Source organism: Elephas maximus, chromosome 3, assembly GCF_024166365.1.
Source record: "Elephas maximus indicus isolate mEleMax1 chromosome 3, mEleMax1 primary haplotype, whole genome shotgun sequence".
NCBI classification, from domain to species: domain Eukaryota; kingdom Metazoa; phylum Chordata; class Mammalia; order Proboscidea; family Elephantidae; genus Elephas; species Elephas maximus.
The window spans coordinates 55923288-55946105 of NC_064821.1; the positions used below are offsets into that span (position 1 = coordinate 55923288).

Sequence of the window (22818 nt, forward strand, 5' to 3'; positions counted from 1 at the left end):
CGCCCCGCCCCCCACCCTGACCCAGCCACGCCCAGACTCGGCGCCCCGCCCCTCAGCCTGACCCAGCCTCTCTCAGGCTCAGCGCCCCGCCCCTCAGCCTGACCCAGCCACGCCCAGGCTAAGCGCCCCGCCCCCCAGCCTGACCCAGCCACGCCCAGACTCGGCGCCCCGCCCCTCAGCCTGACCCAGCCTCTCTCAGGCTCAGCGCCCCGCCCCTCAACCTGACCCAGCCTCGCTCAGGCTCAGCGCCCCGCCCCTCAGCCTGACTCGGCCACGCTCAGGCTCAGCGCCCCGCCCCTCAGCGAAGTCCAGACAGACGGCAGGCTCAGCGCCCGCCCCTCGTCTAGGCCCCGCCCCCCAGTCTTCTGGCCCTGCTCCCTTCCCCGCCCGGTAGGTCTAGCACCTGCAGGGCGAGTGGTTGCCCTGGGCAAGCTAGGCAGGAGACGCGGGCACCAGGGTGAAGTTGACTTAGCCGTGCAGCTGGCTGTGGTATTCGTACTGGTACAGGAGACGCGGCAAGGAAGTCCGAAGTGAAGGCCTTGAGGAAAGCCTGTCGGGCCGGAGGGACTTAGGGCCAAGTCCCCGAATTCACCCTCGCCTAAGTCCCAACCCATCCCCAAGGGAAGGATGAACCTGGAATTCTCGCCCTCTACCCGTGGCGGTAGAGGTGGCGTAGTGGTTAAGAGCTACAGCTGCTAACTAAAAGGTGAGCTGTTTGAATCCACCAGGTGCTCCTTGGAAACCGTATGGGGCAGTTCTACTCTGTCCTGCAGGGTCGCTATGAATCGGAACGGTCTTTATGGCAACAGGTTTGGTTTGGTTTTGGTTATAGGTTCCCAGCCTCATTTGCCTATTCCCCAGCCTATTTTCCCAGTCTCTGGCCTCCATTTCCCCCTCTCGCCCTGTCATGGATTGAATTGTGTCCCCCCAAAAATGTGAGTATGAACTTGGTTAGGCCATGATCCCTAGTATTGTGTGGTTGTCCTCCATTTTGTGATAGTAATTTTATGTTAAAGAGGATTAGGGTGGATTGTAACACCCTTACCAGGTTACATCCCAGATCCAATGTACAGGGAGTTTCCCTGGGATCTGGCCTGCACCACCTTTCATCTTACAAGAGGTAAAAGGAAAGGGGAGCAAGCAGAGAGTTGGGGACCTCACACCACCAAAAAAGCAGTGCTGGGAGCACAGTGCGTCCTTTGGACCCGAGATCCCTACGTGGAGAAGCTTCTAGTCTGGGGGAAGATTGGAGAGATGGCCGACAGAGAGAGAAAGTCTTCCTCTGGAGCTGACACCCTGAAGTTTGGACTTTTAGCCTACTTTACTGTGAAGAAATAAATTTCTCTTTGTTAAAGCCATCCACTGGTATTTCTCTTATACTAGCTAGATGACTAAGACAGACCCCATATCCTCCCCCTCCTCCTGGCGCTCACATTCACAATGATGGAAAAGTGGGCTATGGCCTCAAACAGGAGCAGTCAGATTCTGATGCCCTGTGTCCCCTCTTGGCCACCGGTACTAGCACATGAACTTGTGGGCATCCAGTTTGATCTCCACCCAGTTGTTGAGCAGAGCAAACGGGCACCTGTGGAAAGGCCGCCACAAAGATGGTGATGAACCCAAACTGCAGTGCTGGGAGTGGGGGGCATCAAGTCGGGGCCACCCTCCCTGCTGTGCCAGGCTCCCAGGGATTCAGCTCCGGCCCAGGGCACAGCCCCAGACCACAGGGGCCCTCCTCAGCCATCTCTGTACTCCTCAAACAGGCCCTCACATTCCATGAGCTCACCCTCCTCCTCTCAATGCCCCAGCTCCTGCCTGAGCTCGGGGTCTGGTAGTCCCACAGTCCTGCCAGCTGCCGATTCTACCTCCAAGCCTTCAGCTTCCTGGGCCTGCGGCAGGGAGACCAGATAATAGTCATAACAGCAGCCTTGTCCAGGAGCTTTCACTTCTATCCTCCCAAAACCCCTAGTGGGAGCCCTGGGTGGCACAGTGGTTAAGAGCTCAGCTGCTAACAAAAAGGTTGGCAGTTCGAATCCACCAGCCACTCCTTGGAAACCCTGTGAGACAGTTCTACTCTGTCCTACCAGGTCGCTGTGAGTCAGAATCGACTTAAGGGCAACAGGTTTAAGTGGTAGGCACCGTCATCATCCCCACTTTATAGCTGAGGACATGGAGACCTTGCCCAAGATTGGAAGTGGTAGGAAAAAAACAAAACAAATAAACTCGTTGTCATTGAGTCAATTCCAACTCATGGCGACCTCATGTGTATCAGGTAGAACTGCACTCCATAGGGTTTTCAATGACTGGAATCTTACACAGTCCCTGGGTGGCATAAGCTAAATAGAAACCCTGGTGGCCTAGTGGTTAAGAGTTCAGCTGCTAACCAAAAGGTCAGCAGTTCTAATCCACCAGGCACTCCTTGGAAAACCTATGGGGCAGTTCTACTCTGTCCTATATGGTCAGTATGAGTCAGAATCAAGTCGACGACACTGAGTTGTTTTTGTTTTTTTTTTTTTACTAGCTGAAAGATTGGTGGTTCAAACCCACACAGAGGTGCCTTAGAAGATAGGTCTGGTGATCCGCTTCCAAAAAGTCAAAGCCTTTTCTTGTAAACTACCCATAGCAGTTCTACTCTGCACAGATGGGGTCACCATGAGTCAGAATCGACTCGGCAGTTAGTAGCCAAGCACAAACCCTTTGCACCACCAAGGGACCTGGAAGTAGTAGAGCCAGGGCTCAAATCCAGTCGGCTGGACTTTGGAGGCCAGCGTGCTCTTAACCTCTATGTATCTTAGATGATCATTCTTGGCCTCTGGAACCCCTTCTCCAAAAAAGCAGTAATAGAAAACTCTAAGTTTACAAAACTCTTTCCTGTTCAGGTCTCATTTACTCCTCTCAATGGTGTTGCAGAGGTTTTATTGCCTCCATTGTACAAGTGAGGAAACTGAGGCTAAAACAGACCAAGGCCACCCAGCTCATAAGAGGCAGAGCTAGGACTTGTGCCCCTGTTTCCTGACTCCTCACAAGCGGTTTTTCTGCTTCCACTCACATTAATACTCTCCTCGTGTCCTGACTGAGGCCAGCCCTGTCCCCCATCCCACCCCCTGCACTCACAGCACAACAAAATCCTCCACATTGCGGACCAGTTGTTTGCCCACTGTGATGATGAAGAGTTGCTAAGTCAGCTTGAGGAGGCAGCTGCCAGGGCCACACTGTGGTTGGCAGACACATGGTACCTCACTTGGGGATTGGAGGCAGCCAGGGGTGGTCCCACCTCCCTGCTAGAGCAAGGAGGTGGCCACCTGCTCCTTTCACCCACCTTGAAGGCCCCAGAGGCAGATCCTGCTCCTGCCAGACCTAAGGGTATGAAAACTCCACCCCACTGCCACCCAAGAGCCAGCTACCGGGGGTACTTACATCCTTGTTCTCCATGCCAAGCAATGTGCCATACTGATGGGGTGTCCTACAAACCTCCAGGCCCACTATATCTGTAAGCAGTGTGCCCTCCCCCTTGGGGCTGGCTGCAGCTAAGCTCCATGCTGAGGTTGACCCCCTCTTCCCACTGTATGCTCCTGATCCTCTAGCCTTTTACCCACTGAGAGCTAACCCTGGTGACAGTACTGATGGGATGGCTGTTTCCCCAAAGGCCCCAGGGAGCCTTGTTCCCAAGAGCCTGATGGAACAATGGCCTATATTTACTGTTCAACCCATGAGAGGCCAATGAGGTATTTCTGGCCCAGAAATGAGGGATCATGGCGCTGAGGGGATGGTTCTTTTGGTGACCTTCTCTCTGATTGGCACCAAATGACAGTGGCAATTACATAGTAACACCACCTCCTGGTAGTCTCGCTCTGTATGATTCCTAATCCGTCCTCAATGTAGACTGGAGGATCCTAGAGGGAAGGATCAGCTCTGATTCATTTCTGTGTCCCCAGCATCTAGCCCAGGGCCTGACACACAGTGGGTTCTCAGTGAGTAAGGGCTGAATGAATGAATGGATGCAAGTGTTAGACTTTCACATCCACCCAACGGAGTGCTAGTATGCTACAGCTGAGAAAACTGAAGCCCAGGGAAATCAAGAATCAACTTCAAGGTCAACAGCAAGACCCTGGTAGAGACAAAACTGGAGCCCAAAGAGTGCTGCTACTCTATTAAGCCCCCTTTCTGGGAGGCAACAGCCTTTAGGGAGAGGGAGTATTTACCTGCCTTTGAAGAATGCCACATAGCATGGAGAGGAGTAGAAATTGACGCACTGGAAGATAAAGACTTTGAAAGTGAAGGTGTCTTTGTGGAGGGTCTGGGTTCTGTGCATCTCTGAGCACAGGGAAGAGTTGGTCAGAGTTCTATTTATTGAGTACAAGAGGGCAGGCACAGCCCTTTGGGCCAGCCAGTACCATCCTGCCCCCAACTGGCCATCCCCTAAAGCCAACCATGCACCCCTGGTCACCCTCACTCAAGGATGGTTGAGCAGGCTGGGGTCACCAAAGTTGTAGCTGCAGACTCCAAGGTGTAGGTATCCCTTCCTCAAGGCTCCCAGTTCCCAAATGATGCCATGACACCCCTGTGTCTCATCTCCCTCACTCACCCCACTTGGTGAGTTGCTCAGCCAGCAGGGTATAGACCTGGCCCAAGAGGAGGATCGGCATCAGGTTGAGCACTGTGCTGTTGATGTTAGCAATGTTGCCAGCCTAGGCAGAGTGATGGTCCATCACCTGGAGCCCACCCATGTGGAAGGATGGAGGGGCCTGAGGATGCCCACATTGGACCTGGAGCCTGGAACAGTGCTCCCACCCTCCATTGCTATAAGGAGCACTCACTTGTGTCATTAGCACAGGGTTGCCCGTGTGGAACATCGTGATGCTGATGATGCCACGGTAAATGATGACAGACACGAGGAAAATCATCACCACGCACAGCTATGGGCCAGTGAGGAGGGCCCTTAAAGCTGATGGGCACCATACTTTCAGGGTAAGGACTCAAAGCCCCTCACCATGATGAGGATGAGTGCAAATCTAGTGAGTAGGCAGGGAAGGCAGGTACAGGGTGAAAGGAGGGTCCTTTAGGCCTGTCAGTGGGTTCTGGGCCATCTGGTGGGGCCAGGGCAGCAAACTCTGGATGGGGGCACTCCTGTCAGAGGGACAACGGCAATATGAAACCTGGATTCCAAGAGTCTGGGTGTTACCATCCTGGGGTGGGGGAAGCCCCTTGCCTTTTCCTGCCTACACAGGAGCTCTTGAAGTGCAGGAACAAGATCTGATTCATTTTTATTTCTGCAGGGCCTTTTCTTCCCAGGACATAGCTAAGAGCCTGTGGCTGGCTGGCTGGGTGAGTAGACAGAGAAGCAAACAACAAATGGTTGGATATGTGGGAAGGGTTGGACAGACTGATGGATGGGTGGGAAGTAAGTGGGGAGATGTTGGGGAGAAACCAGAAGGCAAACAATCTGCAAATCTCTATAGATGGGTGCACAGGATGGGCAGATGGGTGGATGGATGGACAAGTACCTAGGTGGGTGAGCAGATGAAAGTATGGTTGGATAGATGATGGACATGAGGACAGGTGGATGGATGGGTGAATGAGTTAGTAGACTGATTTATTAGTTCACTCGGTAACTATTCACTGACTGCACACTACTGTACAGCAGATACTGGATAAGCTGTGGTGAAAAAACTGCCTAAACTAGTTGGGGAAACAGACATTAAACAAATGAACACGAATACATAATTGTGAATGAATTCCATGAAGAACTGTTTCTCAGGGATGGCCACTCTGGTTTACCTGAGACCTAAAAGATAACAAAGTGCTAAGTCAGGGAAGGGGGAAAGCATACCAGGATGGGGGAACAGCATGTACAAAGGCAGGGCCACTGTTTAGTCACATGACCTGTGTACTGTACTATTCCAGGGGATGCCATTTCACATTGACTGTGCTACTGCAGTGTTCCCTTTCTGTTTTTCAGTCCTCCAACACCTGTTTAACCAATACCTTATATTAAATCTGTCTGTTTAAATTCTCTCTGTTGAAATACCTACTCCGGTTTCTGTACTCCTGACGACCCTAATTGTTAGATGGATAAAATGATGGGTGGCTGGACAGATGAGTAGGTGGAGAGATATATTGGCAACTCATTGATTCATTCAACAAACATTTATTGAGCACCTTCTAAATGCTAGGGACTGTTCTTGGCACTAGGGATACAGCAGTCAACATCACACACAAGGTCCCTGCTTTCATGGAGCTCACATTCTAGTGGCAGAAGACAGACAATAAACAAAAAAGAAAATATAATGATACATGTGATGAAATTAAAACAGCGAAAGGGAGCCTTTTTGGATTGGGTGGTCAAGGAAGACCACGCTAAGAAGATGACATCTGAGATCTGAATGATAAGAAGCGGGCCGTATAGAGTCTGGCAGAAGAGGACTCTAACAGAGTACAGCCAGTGCCAAGGTCCTGGGGTGGAAATGATCTTGTGCTGTTCAAGGAACAGCAAGGAGTCAGTGGTCTGGAGAATTACACAGAGGCCAGATGACAGAGGGTCTTTGAATGGTTTTTTGAATGCACACCATGAGAGAACGCACTGGAAGGCTTTGAGGAAGATAATGCCGGGACGTGATTTATGTTTTCAAAAGATCACTCTGGAAGCTGTTAACGGATTGAATTCAGCAAGCACAGAAGCGGGGCAACTTGCAGTGGCCCAGGTGAGAAAATGGTGGCTTGGACTGGGGTGGTGGAAGTAGAGATGGAGAGAAGTGAACAGATTCAGGATCAATGATTAGATGTTTGGATGGACAGGTGGGTGGGTGAGTGGGTGAGTGGAATGCTTCTCCCCCTCTTTCCTGTTCCAGTCAGGGTCTCTCTTTGAGACCCAGCTCAACACCCAGAATACTCCCAACATTTAACCTTACCAAGCCTTATATCATCCTGATGTCAGGGGAGGGTGAAATGAACGGTGACCCAGGGAAAGTGTGTGGAAGAGAGCTAGATTTGTGTAAAAACGGCATGGGGGCAGTGTCTGACCTCCTCTAACTTCACCAAAAAAAAAAAAAAAAAAAAAAAAAAAAATTTTTTTTTTTTTAAATCAAGATTAGCAGTCCAAGACTGATTCATATGAGGCAGAGGTCAGACATGCCCCCTTTCTCCACCATCTTTACCAATTCTGACACCAAATATCCCTCCCACGGCACTCTCTACTTCTCTGCTGGGTTTGATAATTCAACGCAATGGCCACACAGAACTCACAGACAATACTCACAATTATGGGGTTTATTAGGAAGTAACAGGTTACAGTTCAGGTTCGGGAATGCTCAGGATACAGTTCTTCCATCAGTACAACCTCTTCTCAGCCAAGCCCACAGGCAGGCCTCTCTCTGGCCCTCAGCCTCTGCCCTGCTCCAGCAAGTGTTACAAAGCTCTTTTAGCTCTGCCGATAAGTACCCCAAGGCACACTACTCTGCCAGTCAGCCTTGGTGCTGGCTCTAGCTCTGTAGGTCAACTTAGCTCCACCAAGTGCCCAGAAGCACCCTACTCTACCACCAAGCCTTCTGCCCAAAGTCACTCAGCTTTCTCACTGTCTCCTGCTGGTGTTTCTCTGCTACCGCTTCCTGCTGTCTTCAGTGTTACAGTTCTCTCTCTCTGTTTCCTGTGTAAAGATCCCAGGTCCAAGGCACATGCTCAGCTTTTGGCCCTTCTTGCTTGGTGGTGGTGAGATCCTCACTGCTCTGGAATTGGCTCTCTATTTAAGCCTAGCTGGATGGCAAAACTGACCAATCCCCTCATTAGGGTCCCATGTACCTTATTAGCATGGTCCCACCCAATCATTTGGTGGGAGTTATAAGACTATGGCAAGAAAGGCCATACAAAAGTGATCCAACACACTGCAATTTGGATCCTGGGATGTTGGACTCCAAAGTCTAAGCTCTTTCCAGCATTCTTTGTGGCCTCTGAGAACTCTGGGGAGGGGAGAGCTGGGCCAGGAGAGCTGAGCTGGGCATCACTTCCTCCTCCTGGAAGTCACTGCAGTCCCAGTGGTGGGCCAGGGTGGCACTCTGTGCTTCCAGTGCTCCAAGAAGGCCGTGGCCCAGAAGGACATGAAGATGCTTAAGAACACAGTCCCTGGGTGGTGGAAGAGTTTGCCCAGCTGTGAGGGAGGGAGGAAGGGCACACTGCAGTACATGGCCCACCACTGCCTTCCCCAGTAGCCAGGCCTTGGACGCTGGGCCCCAAACACCCATCCATTCCCTTGCCCTCTTCCCTGGCTCACTTTGGCCATGGCGGAGATCTCAGAAATATTCCACATGGCACATGTATCACAGCGTGGACACCACTGCTGGCAAAGATCTCCTCCCTGTGAGCAGAGGGTGCCCATCCTGGGAGAACCTATCATCAGCCAACAAGGTCACCCAGCCCATCCCCCAACCTCCCACAGTCACTCATGCAGGAGTGTTGGTGCCCATGGTGACAAGGCCATAGATGAGGACCAGGGTGCCCATGGGGGCAGTGGGCAGCAGCCAGGCCATGTAGAAGCCTGGAAGGGTGACAGAAAGTGTGTAAGCCCCCATCTCTGTACTCAACCCCAGCTCTCAGCCTTCACCGCAGTGCCAGAACCACTGAACCAAGCAAAGTAGATGGACACCTTATCCCCAAAGTACTCTCATAGGTGGTCTGGGGGCTGGTACTTGTGTCAGCATCCCCAGCACAAGTACAGTAACTGGTGAGGGCTGAGGTCAGCACCAGGCATCTGGTACCTGGCAAGTCAAAAGGGCCCCAGGGGGATGAAAGGAGAGAGGGCTTCAGGGAACTTGAAAACGTCTTTCTTGATGTCCCAACAGTGCCATGATGTCAGGGCTCGGAGACAGCTGAGCTTGGGACATCTTTATCTTGTGCGGTGAGAGGGCCGCATGCAGATACCCTCAGCCAACAGGCAGGCAATGCCCATCTGTACTTGTTTCTGCTTCCCATAGACTGTGCAGGCCAGAATCTCTGCCACCTGCCAGGGAGGAGTCCTGGAGTCAGCTCGTGACCCTAATACCTTGCAGCGTGTTTTCTCCTTTTCAAAATAGGCAATTGAGAGCTTGACATAACTAACACCATAATGATATTCTAAGTAACGTATAAGTTCTTTTAGCTGTACCAGCTGCACTGATCTCTTTCCAAAGGGGTGCGGGGCCTTCTTGGCTCTTGTGGCCTTGGTCTCCCTCCTCTTCTTTGTTCTCTTGGGAAATGGACTTCAGCCTGCAAGGCGGCAGCTAGGAAGGCTGCCTGGTGCTTTTGGTCTGCAACTTTCTTTCTTAGTCCTTATCTTGGTCAGAGTGAATTTGGCAGGCCGGTTCCACCAGCCAAAGATTTTTATGTAAAAAAAAATTTTTTTCTGCCTGTTACAAACATAAAGATTAGAGGGCAGATGTCTGGCTTGCATATCTTTAGTTTAATAAAGAGCTTTCTTGTAGTTCTTTCGTGATGTATACTCATTCAACTATCTGTGGGCTATGTGCTTGAAGACATGAAATCCTTGCAAAAATGATATGTAAGCTCTAAAGCAGAAATTGCTTTTTGGAACTCCATAAAGACAGCCTACTTTGCTGTTGGATCGCCTGTTGGTGTCACCTCCTAGTAAACGTTCTCTTTCTGACTTGGAGTACATTTCATTGGCTCGACTGCTCCAGGGCAAGATCCCAATCGGGTAACAAGCTCTGACCCCTTATGGTCCCAGATGGACCCACTCCAGGCAGCCGTCTCACCACTCGGTGCATCTGTGTGTTGGAGAAGTAGGAGTCATGGAATCGCTGCTCAGGTACCTGTGAGCAGAGCAGAGGTCAGAAGCTGAGTCCTCTGCCCAATGTAAGACCTAATACAACAGGAACCTAGAGTCTCTAGGCTTGGGGCAAAGGAGTGAGCCATTCCAGTTGCTAATGCCAGACAGCCCACCTGCCCACAGGGCTCTCAGCCTGGGTTGCGCGTGTTCTAGCCAGGTAAGTACCTGAGGGGGATTGAACGAGTGGGAATCAGAGACTGGGGCCGGCTAGGACATGACCTGGACTCCGGGCTGCGGAAAGGAAAGGGCTAGAAACCTAAGGTAAATTCGGCTGGAGCTGCCTCTGTGACAAGCAGGAGATTGGGCTAAACCTGCCGCTGGCGCCCAGCTCTCCGCGGATAGGCCCCGCCCACTCCGAGGCCCGGCCTCATCCACTCCTTGGCCCACCTCTCCTCACTTTCCAGTTTGGAGCCGCAGAAGGCGCACAAGTAGAAATCACGCGACTTGTTGGACACGTGCTGCTGCAACGGATTGCGCAAGCGCAGCCGCAGCAGCTCCATCGAGCTGCATCGGCAGGGTCCCGGCCAAGGGCAGGATCATCCGCACCAGTGGAGACTCCTTCTGGGGCTGACCCTGTCCCGCCCCCTTCCACCTGCAGCGGCGCGCGCGCACGCTCAGTTCCTCGGCATAAAACAGGAGGGGCTCCCAGGGCGCGCTCAGCTTGGCGAAATGGACCGCCCTGCCGCGGCCCTAGGCTGGACTGCGCCCCTGGGGGGCCCCTTACCTACAGTCCGGGTTGGATACTGGCTTGGAGGCGCCGGGCCACGGTGAAAGATCCCATTCTGTGCACGGGTCCTTGTCGCCTTCAAAAGCGCTTTCACACGAGTTTCCTTGTTTGAAATTCAATCGGGGAGGGAGCTAACACCCCCATTTTACAAAAGTAGAGACAGACGCTGAGTTGGCCGGAGTCACCCAGCAGTTATAATAACAATAGTGGCCGCTCGTTCTCATTTATCGGGCACCCACAATGTGCCCAGGCCCTGGGCTGGTTGCTGTACACATTTCGCCTGTTGATCATCACAGCACCTCTATGGGACTACACTACGGTTAAACTCATTTTACAGGCGAGCTGCTCAAGTCGCTCCTTCAGGTCACAGCACTACTAAGGGAAGCTCCGCTCAAAGTCGGATCCGGAACCCGAGCGGCCCGCCCCCACAGCGCTCACCTCCTCCAGGAGCAGCCCGGCCCGCGCGCAGGTTCTGCTGGAACTTGTCGCATCAGCGCCGCTGCATGAATCGCTGTCGCTCCGCGCGCCGCGGAGGTCGCACTTTCCATCCATAGCGGTGGGAGGAACGGGGTTAAGAATGGTCTGCCCCACCCTGTCCCATTTCCGTCCTGAGTGGGGAGCGCCGGGCTGGGCTTCTCAGCACTATTAGGGCCAAAATCAGAGAAAGGAGTTTGCGCTGCAGCAAGAGGGACTGGGGTTAATTCGAAGGAGAAACTGTTCGTTGCAAGAAATAGACAAGGGACGTGACGGGACTCCTCTGGGGAGAAAAAAAAGGAGGGGAGAGGGCATTTAAAGGAGGGACCGTGGGTTGGGTACGCTGACCCAAGTCTCACTGATCTTGGTTTTCCCGTCACGGAAGACGTTTTCCCTGGAGTCCGGAACACTGATGCTGCTTCGGAGTGCGCAGAGAGTCGTAGTGGGTCCGCGTCCGGATCCCCACCCCCGTCCTGGGCGCAGCAGGCAAGAGAGTGAGGGCCAGGGGACGCGAGTGCAGTTGCAGGCCACGCCCTGCTCAATCAGCACAGCCGGGCCGTCCCACCCTCCGCCCCCCAGCCTGCCCATCCCGGGCTAAATATAAAATGTAACGGAGGAACGCTGTCTGCACGATCTGTGAACCTTCTCCCTCTCCTCGCTCTCGGCCCCAAAACCACCACCACTGCCATAACAACAAGGACAAAGGTAATAGAGAACGGGTAACGCGTCCTTAACTTGGTGCCTGGCACGGTGCTAAGCATTTTACACTCATTTACTTCTTGTAACGTAAAGAAGTGGATACTGCTCTTAGCCCCATTTTACAGATGAGTCACCTGAGTCCATGAGAGTTGAACAGTCCAAGGTCACTTAGTTCTCCCTCTCCTTTCTTCTGAACCCCGTCCCACCTCAATCCGTCCCCCTTGACCCCAGGATCTGCTCCTTCTATCTAGCATAGAGTTGAACATCAGCTCTTCAGTCTGTCCCAGTCTTGGGTCAGAGGTCACAAGGAAGGAGGGCCACCCCCTCTCCCCCAGCCTGGCCCTCTAGGGACTTGTCTCCACACACCTCCAACCTGTCCTGAGCCCCCTGCCCCCATCTGGGCTGTCCCTCCCCCACTTCAATCTGTGCCCCGCAAGTTGGGAGTACAGCAGGCACCAGGCTGTCCAGGGGATAGGGGGATACTGAGTCACCCAGGAAGTCCCACCTCCAGGGTGAACTCACCCAAGGCCTCTGTGACCCACCCAGCAGCTGCTGCAGGTCTGGCTCCTGCATCCCCTGCCCCATTCTGGGGCCATACCTCGCCCAGCCCAGGGTTCTCCCTGTTGCCCACAAGGCCACGCTGGGCTGGCCTCAGGCAAGAGTTTCACTTACCAGCTATTGGAGGGGCCCCTGGGGGGGTGAGGGGAGGAGAAAGAGAGGAGGAGGGGAGGAAAGCAAGGAGAGAGGGAGATGTCAGCATCCTATTTCCCCTTCTACACAGCCCCAGGCTCTGGTTGGAAAAGCAAGGGAGAGGACCAGGTGGAGGCCTGTGAGGGGCTGGACCGGAAGACAGCATTAAGGGCTGAGGGGAAGGCCAGTCTTGGCGGGGGGGTAGACAGCAGGCTAAGAGCACCTGGGCTGTGTCCTGGTCCTTGAGCAAGCACCTGTCCCTCTCTGGGCCTCATCTGTAGGGAAGGAGTCTGGGGCTCCCTCAGAACCAAGTTGGTGAGTAGAGAGGAGGAGGGTGTGAAGTTAGATAACTGGGAGAAACAGCACCAGGGTTGGGCCTGGCAGTGTGTACCCACCTCCACGCAGGTGGGGAAGAAAGTCCTCTCTCCCCCCTGCTTTCTTGCACAGCCCCAAGCTCAGGAGACTCAGGGGCCCAGGAAGGAGCATGCTACTACATTTTCCAACTCTCTCCTCTAAGTCAAGGCCCACCTCAGAACTAGCCTGGGGGTATAATCACCACCCCTTCCCTTCTGGGGCCTCAGGGCCCATGGAAGGGGCAGGGGGTGTCCCAGGGTATTTGTCTTTGAGAAGCTGTTGGGAGGATTAACCTAAGCGTGAAATTTCTAGCACAAAATGGAGACGAGACTTCCTGATGACTTTTTTATTGACCTTCCAGAGACTGCCTCTGCCTTCAAGTCTGGAGGAACCCAGCTTTATCTGGTCCCCTCCCTGGACAACAGTACAGGACTGGCTACATAATTTACGGAGCCCAGGGCAAAATGATAATGCAGGCCCTTGTTTAAATATTATTAAGAATTTCAAGATGACAACAGCAAAGCATTAAATCAGGCTCGAGGCCCTTCTGAGTGTGCTCCCCTCCCCACGTAAATGTCATATGCTCAAGAGACTGGACCTGCACATAAGCACAGAAAGATATGTGCATGCTGATCTCATGCTCTTGTGAACCTGCTCAGGGAGTTACAGCCATCAGCTATTAGAATTACAGCTCTGTGGCTCCCTCCTCCCTCCAGGCCCCCAGTTCTGCAGTTTAGTCCAGGCTCCTGGGGAGTGGGGGTGGCCTGAAACAACCACAACAAAAACAAACCTGTTGCTTTTGAGTAGATTCCAACTCATAGTGACCCTACAGGACAGAGTAGGATTGCCCCCAACAGAGTTTCCAAGGAGTGGCTGGTGGATTTGAACTGCCAGCCTTTTGGTTAGCAGCCGAACTCTTAGCCACTGTGCCACCAGGGCTCCAGGGGGGGTGGCCTACTAAATATTAAAGTGGCACTGGGACTGGGACAGTGGGGTCACTGGGACGGTTGCCCCCCCCACCCCCACCCCCACCCCCACTTTGTTCTCATCCATAGAGACACCCACAGGAAACGGCTCACCTCATCTCTTGGTTTGGGGTGAAGGTGGGTGAAGGGGTCAGTTCTCTGGCCGGGGCAGCACCAAGCAGGAGAAAACCAGCCCGCCACGTGCGCACAGTGGAAAGGATCGGGGTCATTCCTCCAGATCAGCCTTTGGGCTCCGGGCTGAACGGGTGCCTGAGAAGGAGGCGGAAGCTTCCTTTCTAGGAAATTTGAAGCCTCGAGATAACTGCCTGGGACTGGAGGTAGCTGGAGGTTCACAGTCTGGCCCAGGTCCTGCCCTCCCTACCCTTTGCTGCTGCCCAGATGGGGTAAGGTCTACTGGAGATAAGTATAGTGGGGAAGAGGCTGCAGGGTGCTGGAAACAGTGCTGAAGGCTGTAGGGGAAGGCCTGTGGCCCAGGAGTGGGAGCAGGGGGTCTAGGATGGGCTCAGAGTCTGAACTCCTAGCCTGAGTTGTAGGTTAGGAAGTGCTGAAATCAGTCCTTCCTCTGGCCCAGGCCCTGGAAGGGTGGACAAGCCCACAGGACAGTGCCCAGGTAGATAGACTGGCGGTGTGCATGGTCACGAAAGCATGGAGCGGTGTGCCCAGGGGCATGCCAGTGTGAGCCAGGACAGGTAAGGATGAGCCCACAGCAGTGAGGGAGGGAGGAGGGCACTTTAATACCTGTGCTGTTGTGTGTGCACATGAGCTGGAGTGTGTGCACAAGACCATGTGTCTGGGTGTGGTGTGGGCAGAACTGCCAGGGCTTTCTCGAAAGGGAGCTCTGAGAGGCAGCTGGCTTTGGAGGTACTATATCCCAGGTTCAGGCCAGGACTCAGGCCAGGGGTCCATCTATGGGGCCAGGTGGGATATCACTCAGGTGGTCGAAGTATGAAGCTACCTCCCTGGGACCCCCCTCTGTAGCCTGCCTCCACCAGCATCTCTGGGTATGGAGGAGGGTGAGACTCAGGCCTGGGCCTAATCATGCACCTTCCTACTCCAGTCCTTGCCTGCCTCCCACTGGGCAAAGCTGCCCATTAGGCTAAATCATGCCCTGGGCCAGTCCTGGCACCCGCCCAGTGCTACTTTCTGATTCCCAGGCTGTCCTGTGCTCTGTCCTAAGCCTGGCCTGATGGCTTCCTGATCAAGAAAGACACTACAGAGTAAGGGGCTCTCTTCCTGGACACTGCAGTTCAGTGTGACCATGTAACTGGGTGCTGGCCAAGGGACTACAGGCAGAAATCATGTATGCCTCCCTAGGCCTGGTCCATAGAAACCTCCTGGTGACCCTCCATTTGCTCATTCCATCAGCTGACTGGACGTGGATGCCCCAAGGCAAACTTGGAAGTCACACGTAGCAGATGTCAGAGCCTGGGTCTCTGAGTGAGCACATGGAGCAGAGACCCACACCCACCATTGCCTCTATTTGGGTTTTACTCGAGCAAGAAATAAACGCCTATAGAGTTAATGTTATTATAAATAACATTGAGAAGAATGGGAATTCCAGAACACTTACTTAATTGTGCTCATGAGGAACCTGTACACAGATCAGGAGGCAGCTGTTCGAACAGACCACGGTTTAAAGTGGTTTAAAGTCAAGAAACATGTGCATCAAGTTGTATCCTTTCACCATACCTATTCGATCTGAATGCTGAGCAAATATTCTGAGAACCTGGACTATATGAAGAAGAATGCGGCATCAGGATTGAAAAAAGATTTACTAACAGCCTTCATTATGCAGATGACACAACCTTGCTTGCTGAAAGGGAGGAGGACTTGAAGCACTTACTGGTGAAGATCAAAGACCACAGCCTTCAGTATGGATTACACCTCAACATAAAGAAAACAGAAATCCTCACAACTGGACTAATAAGCAACATCATGATAAACGGAGAAAAGATTGATGTTGTCAAGGATTTCATTTTACTTGGACCCACAATCAACACCCACGGAAGTAGCAGTCAAGAAATCAAACGATGTATTGCATTTGGTGAATCTGCTGCAAAAGACCTCCTTAAAGTATTGAAAAGTGAAGATATCATCTTGAAGATCAGGGTGCGCCTGACCCAAGCCATGGTATTTTCAATCGCTTCATATGCATTGAAAGCTGGACAATGAATAAGGATGACCGAAGAACGGATGCCTTTGAATTATGGTGTTGGCAAAGAATATTGAATGTACCATGGACTGCCAGAAGAAGGAACAAATCTGTCTTGGAAGAAGTACAACCAGAATGCTCGTTAGAAGCACAGATGGCAGGACTTTGCCTCACATACTTTGGACATATTATCAGGAGGGGACCAGTCCCTGGAGAACACCACCACGCTTGGTAAAGTAGAGGATCATCGAAAAAGAGGAAGACCCTCAATGAGATGGATTGACACAGTGGCTGCAACAATGGGTTCAAACATAGCAAACTGTGAGGATGGCACCGGACTGGGCAGTGTTTTATTCTGTTGTACATAGGGTCGCTGTGAGTTGGAACGAACTCGACGACACCTAATAACAGAGTTAAGCCACTGAGATGTCAGGGTGTACATGTTACAGCAGGTAGGTGTTTCGGTTTTACCTCAACTAATATGGGTTCTTACCTGAAGTCATTGGAGGCCCAGGGCCCTGCTGAGGCACCCCCTCCCCATCACCTTCCATGGATGCTCAGAAGGAGGAAGGGCAGCGGGGGACTGGAGGGCTGTTTAAGCCTTGGGGCCTTGCCCATGCAGCTCCTCAGTTTCCAGAAGTCCAGACCCCAGGGCAGTGGGAGGTCAGAAGGCACTTAGACACCCTGCAAACCAGAGGGGTCACCGCTGTCCTACAGAGCCTCGTGCCCCTCCACACTGCCACAAAGTCTGCAGGAAAAGTTCTGTTGGGGCAGGGGACTTCCTAGGCCTCTGTCCTCCCTGACCAGCCTCTCTGGCCAGTTCTCAGGATGGGATCAACAGTCCTGCCTCAGCCTCAGGCCCTGGGCTCCATCTTCTGTCCGGGGTCATTTGGGTCACCTGAGGGTCAGGGTGGGGAATCACACAGGTGCCCACTCATGCTGCCACCACTCCTTAGATAGGGGTGTTCTCTGGGGGGCTGGGGAGCAGGCCAGCTGCCACCTGGTCCTGGTGCCACAGCTGCTCAGCGAGGCCATTAAGCACGTGGGCAACATCAGCCAGCCCTGCCCGGCCATCCAGTGTGCGCCCGTCGGCCAGCCGCCGCCCCGGCACACTCTTCACCCGCAGGAGAGGCAGCTCCCAGGCCCGCCGGAAGGCTGTGAGGTCCCGTTCAGGCACATCTGTGTGCATGTACTGGTCAAATCTGGAGGAGGGTCAAGGAGCCTGGCCAGGCACCTCTGCTCCCTGCCCCACCACACCTAGTTTTCTCCTTCCTCCCTGAAGCCCCACTCCCAGGGCCTGGGGAAGGTCATCCTGTCTCCTTTAAGAGAAAGTCCACGGGCTGGACCCCACACCAGGCAGAGTCAGGGTCTTTAACCCCCTTAGACCACACCTTGCCAAGTGTGGCCTCTGACAGTTCCAGGGGCCAGCCAAAGGATACTTGGAGCCAATTACTATCCTGACAGCACCAGGAACCTGGCCTGCTACTCGGGCCAGCTGTCCAGGTAGGTCCACGAAGGAGGCGCGGTCAGTAAAGGAGAAGAGGAAGAGGAAAGCATCTGCCTTCTCCTGGCAAGCCTGGGGATGGAAAGGCTGACAGACGCACAGGACAGGGGCCGGACCCTCCTATCAGCTGCAAGGACCTGAGAAGTCCAGCACAATCTGTCCTTGCACTGATTGGGAAATTGAGGGCCAGAGCAGGGAGTGCAGAGCCGGGCTGGGACCTAGTCCCTAAAGCAGCTCTGAGCCCTCTGGCCCAGGGCAGTGCCCTCAGCCCATTCATGCTCGGCTCCAGCTCCTGCAGACCAGGCAGGCTTGGCTCAGATATCTTTGCTCAGGAGCCCACCTCAGACAACCAGCCCCTCCCCGGAGCCTATCCGGGCCCACCTGCCTGCTCACCGGCAGCATGTGATCAAACTTTTTGAGCGCAGACTCCCCGCAGTCCCAGAATTCAAAGCGGAACATGACGACACAGCCGGTAGCCTGTAGCTTGGCCGGCCAAAATACCACGGTGGTCTGGATGCCTAGGAAGGGTAGGGTCAGCTACTCAGCAGCACGGAGGTGGGGTGAAGAGGGTCAGGGGTCAGGGAGGAACAGGAAGAGAAGATGCATCTCTGCCCCCGTAGGCGCCAGTCTGATGGGGAGGCACCGTCCCTCTCCTGGGGGAACCCCCAGTCTAATGGAGGAAGCACAATTGCCCTGCCCCGGAAGAGCTCAGTCTGATGGTGAAGGCACAGTCCCTGGCCAGGGAGAATTCCTAGTGTGATGGGGGAGTGGAGTGAGGACAGAGACCTGCCCTGGAGGAGCCTCCAGTCTATCTGAGAGATGCAGCCCAGCCCTAGCCATGACAAAGCCATTTCACTGACATGGCAAGTTGCTATCAAGATGATCCCGACTCACGGCGACCCCATGTGTGTCAGAGTACAACTGTGCTCCATAGGGTTTTCAATGGCTGATTTTTTGGAAGTAGATCACCAGGCCTTTCTTCCAAGGCACTTTTGGGTAGACGTGAACTGCCAACCTTTTGGTCAGCAGTCAAGTATTTTAACCATTTGTACCACCCGGGTGACTACAACAGGATGGATCAATCATCGCCCAGTGGGAGGGAACAAAAAAGGAAGATTAATATTTCCTGAGCACTAACCTTGAACCACCTCAATGCTAGTTACACCACTATCTCTAGTACCAACCACCTCACAACAACCCCTTGGGGTTAGTACTATTATCCCCATTTGACAGAGGAGCCAATGTAGGCTCAGAGAGGTAAAGGGACTTTCCAAGGTCACAGAATAAGAGATGGGGCTGGGTACAAACTTCGGCTTGTAGGATCCAGGGCCAAGCTCTTCCTCCACCCCAGGGAAGGCCTGTTGGGGTGGACAGAGCCCAGGAGGCTGGTCTGGGTCGGGGCCTACTTACCGGTGGTCTCGTGGTGCACAATGGGCACCTCCAGGCCAGCCAGCTTAGCCACCAGCGCTGTCTTGCCCACTCCACTCTTCCCGGACACAAAGATCTTGTAGCTGGCAGTGTCAACGGCCACAGAAGGGGGCAGCATCGGTCTCTCCAGCAGCCCTGGGGCAAGAGGCACCCAGCAGGGTCACGGCATTGGCCCTGCACTGGCCCCATCAGGCCCTGGTTGGACAACCTCATTTCTAAGGGCTTTTTTGGAGCTAACCATGGTTCGGGGTACTCATTGGATTTTACAGAGGCCTGGGACACAAACAGGCTGGCTGAGGTCCCACAGATCATCAGTCGATATTTATTTTTCAGCTGTTCGCAACCTGGGTGACTCACTCAGGTGGGTATATCTGGCTATTAACAAACACCCCAGAATATCTTCAGGTAAATTGAACACTGCAAAAATTTAAATATCATCACTAAAAACCAGTTGCTATTGAGTCTTTTCCAACTCACGGAAATTCATGTGTGTCAGAGTAGAACTGTGCTCCACAGGGATTTCAATGGCTGATTTTTCAGAACAGATCGCCAGGCCTTTCTTCTGAAGTGCCTCTGGGTGGATTAGAATTGCCAACCTTTCAGTTAGCAGCTGAGGGTGAACCATTTGTACCGCTCAAGGACTCGCTGAAATTCTTTGTTGTTGTTGTGTGCCGTCGAGTGGATTCCAACTCATATCAACCTTATGCCACAGAGTAGAACTGCCCCATAGGGTTTCCTAGGCTGTAATCTTATGGAGGAGCCCCGGTGGTGCAGTGGTTAAGAGCTTGGCTGCTAACCAAAAGGTCGGCAGTTTGAATCCACCAGCTGCTCCTTAGAAACCCTATGGGGCAGTTCTACTCTGTCCTATAAAGTTGCTATGAGTCGGAATCAACTTGACAGCAACGGGTTTGGTTTGATTTTGGTAATCTTTATGGGAGCAGTTCGCCACGTCTTTTCTCCCATGGGGCGGCTGGTGGGTTCAAACCACTAACTGTTTGCCACCAGGGCTCATTTATTTAAAAAAAAAAAATTTTTTTTTTTAATTTAGTCCCTTGTTATTCACAGTGAGGAACCCCAGTGGTGCAGTGTTTAAAGTGTTCAACTGCTAACCGAAAGGTTGGTGGTTTGAACCCACCAGCTGCTCCTCAGGAGGAAGATGTGGCAGTCTGCTCCCGTGAAGATGTACAGCCTTGGAAACCCTATGAGGCAGTTCTGCTCTGTCCTATAGGATCGCTATAAGTTGGAATTGACTCGATGGCAGTGGGTTTTTTGGGTGTACTCACAGTGTGGTCCCTGGACCAGCAGCATCAGCATGACCTGGGAGCTTGTTAGAAATGCAGAGGCTCAGCCTACTCCACGCCTTCTGGATCAGAATCTGCACTTTAACAGGAGCCCCACGAGAGGCTATGCTTAGGATAATGGTGCAATAGATTCCCCTCAATGTGAGTTTCCCTCTCGTTCTCTGATCTTAAGCCTTCTGGAGCTTTGTCTCTCCTGCCAGAGCTGGACTTTTGGGCTGATGCCAGGCCACTCTGCTAGCTGGCCGGCTGGGACCTGCCTCATGAATTGGCTTTATCCTGGGCACTGTGTTTTTTTCCTGCAGACAGCAGGATAAGGAAGAGGCTTGCCACTACTTACTAGGGCGTGATCCCGGGCAGGTGTCCTAACTTCTCTGCATCTGTAAAATGTACTGTTGAGAAAACTAAATGGGAGTCTGTGGTGTGAAGTGCCCACACAAGACCTGGCGCAGGGTAGGGGCTCAATCAACAGCATCTCAGGTGACAACCGTTCCTGGCAGGGTTTCGGCTGTTTCCATGGTTCCTGGCACTGATGATGGAATTAGCTCTAGGGATATTTAGGGGTGGGGACCCTAGGGATAGGGCTTTCAGGGATCCCCAAGGCTGAGGAGTGTAGTGCAGCAGGCCCCCTCTGCCCGGCTTCTCTGCTCCCTGAAGGGAGCAACAGGTGACACAGGAGTGACAGGTGACAGGCTGAGGGAGGGGGGACTCACCAAACACCCTCCGACGGTTCTTGCGCAGAATGCACCCCAGGTACTCCTTGCCCTCGGCGCTCTCATGCCAGTCTGGGATAACCATCGAGCCTGGGGTGGGTGGCCTGGCCATGGCTGGGCACCCCGACAGGGTACCGAGGGGCAGAATGCTGGAAGTGGGAAGTAGGGAGACAGATAACTCCCAAGTTGCACTTGTGATGGCTCTCGATCCCCTCTCTGCCTGTCCTGTAGGGTCCCAGCTCCCTCCGTGGGGGTGGAGCAGTTACGGAGTGCCACCCTTCTTATCCTGATGAGCTTTTTTCGGAGTGCAAGCTCCCTTGCGCTGTCCTGGGGACACACTCCCGTCTTCCCCTTATCACCGAGGAGGTGCAACTCCACAGCCCCCTCTCTCCATATTGCCCCGGGAGGGCATTTTCACAGCCCTTCTCCCGCTTGTCACCTCCAGGGGGTCACACAGCCCCACTTCCCCTACCCCCCTGATCCAGATTTCCGGACCATCCTGGCTCTCACCGCCCGCAGCCCCCAGCCGTGAGCCAGCCCGGGTGGACACCGCTCCTTTAAAAGCTCGCCCCGCTCTCCCGCCGCCGAGCCCGCGCGCCCAGCTTCCGCCCAGCCGGCTTCCGGCTTCAACTCTTTAGTGGAGGGTGTTGCCATAGAAACGCCAGGGGGCGGGGTTGGGCTGTCGGGCTCGAGGGAAGGGGAGTGCTCGGCCCTCTAGCTTTTGATGCTTACCATGCGTCCACTGACACCCTGGACAGGACCTTTCCCTCTGGGCCACGGATTCTCTTCACTGCTCAGGCCGAGCTCGAATCTTTCCTGCAAAACCTGGTCAAAAACCCCCTCCTCCGGCAGCCATCCGTTTCTGTGTCTCAGTTTCCTCTTCTATAAAATGGTGGTAAAATACTGTTAACTCCTTGGATAACTGTTGACAACAGTGCCTGGTCCATAATGCTCAATAAGTTTAGTTACTATGGTTGCTATTATTACTGTAATTATTATTTCTCTTTTAACCCCAATCAACAGGCCCTCGGAGACTAGTTAGGCACCTGCAGCTGGACAGCTGGGGAAACAGCAGCTAAGAGAGGTCAAAGGTCTTGCTCAGGGTCTTTCAAAAGAGTCAGAAGCCCCTGGGTGGTACCCTCCAGTCTTTCGCTTATTCAGGATTCATACATTCTGTTCATTCAACAGTTATGGAGCACCTACTGTGTTTTATTGACTATGCAAGAGTGTTCGACTGTGTGGATCACAACAAATTATGCATAACATTGTGGAAGATGGGGATTCCAGAACAGTTAATTGTGCTCATGAGGAACCTGTACATAGACGAAGAGACAGTCATTTGAACAAAACAAAGGAATACTGCAAGGTTTAAAGTCAGGAAAGGTGTGTGTCAGCGTTGTATGCTTTCACCATACTTATTCAATCTGTATGCTGAGGAAATAATCCAAGAAACTGGACTACATGAAGAAGAATGCAGCATCAGAATTGGAAAAAGATTTACTAACAGACTTCCTTATGTGGATGACACAACTTTGCTTGCTGAAAGTGAAGAGGACTTGAAGCTCTTACTGATGAAGATCAAAGACCATAGCCTTCAATGTGGATACACCTCAACGTAAAGAAAACAAAAATCCTCAGAACTGGACCAATAAGCAACATCATGATAAATGCAGGAAAGACTGAATTTGTCAAGGGTTTCATTTTATTTGGATCCACAATCAACACCCATGGAAGCAGCAGTCAAGAAATCAAGTGACTTATTGTACTGGGCAAATCTGCTGCAAAAGACCTCTTTAAAGTATTAAAAAGCAAAGATGTCTCTCTGAGGACGAAGGTGTGCCTGATCCAAGCGATGTATTTTCAAATGCTTCATATGCATGTGAAAGCTGGACAATGAATAAAGAAGACTGAAGAAGAGTTGATGCCTTTGAATTGTGGTGTTTGCAAAAAATATTGATTATACCGTGGAGTTCCAGAAG

General features: G+C 52.8%; 1 protein-coding gene across 3 annotated transcripts; it reads right to left on the bottom strand.

Annotated features, from left to right (window-relative positions):
• Positions 1-13859: 13859 nt before the first annotated feature.
• Positions 13860-21427, bottom strand: CPLANE2 (ciliogenesis and planar polarity effector complex subunit 2). 3 transcript variants are annotated; one of them, XM_049878034.1, is made up of 6 exons: positions 21350-21427; positions 20840-20988; positions 18811-18963; positions 17794-17918; positions 17336-17472; positions 13860-17098 (listed from the first exon to the last, which is right to left on the bottom strand). In XM_049878034.1, the coding sequence occupies exons 2-6, from the start codon at positions 20949-20951 to the stop codon at positions 16849-16851; spliced, it is 777 nt and encodes a 258-aa protein (XP_049733991.1). In that variant the 5' UTR covers positions 20952-20988; positions 21350-21427; the 3' UTR covers positions 13860-16848. The 3 variants fall into 3 exon arrangements, with proteins under 3 accessions (XP_049733991.1, XP_049733989.1, XP_049733992.1); XM_049878032.1 differs by having other exon boundaries at positions 17336-17487; XM_049878035.1 differs by lacking the exon at positions 21350-21427 and having other exon boundaries at positions 17336-17487; positions 17794-17937; positions 20840-20983.
• Between the last annotated feature and the right edge of the window lie 1391 nt (positions 21428-22818).

Excerpts from the sequence above, each read along its gene's own strand:
- CPLANE2 (XM_049878032.1), bottom strand. The coding sequence starts at position 20,951 with ATGGCCAGGCCACCCACCCCAGGCTCGATGGTTATCCCAGACTGGCAT. Across the intron at positions 18,964-20,839 it reads GAACCGTCGGAGGGTGTTTG|GGCTGCTGGAGAGACCGATG; the intron begins GTGAGTCCCCCC and ends CTCTTGCCCCAG. Across the intron at positions 17,099-17,335 it reads AGGATAGTAATTGGCTCCAA|ATTTGACCAGTACATGCACA; the intron begins GTATCCTTTGGC and ends ACCCTCCTCCAG.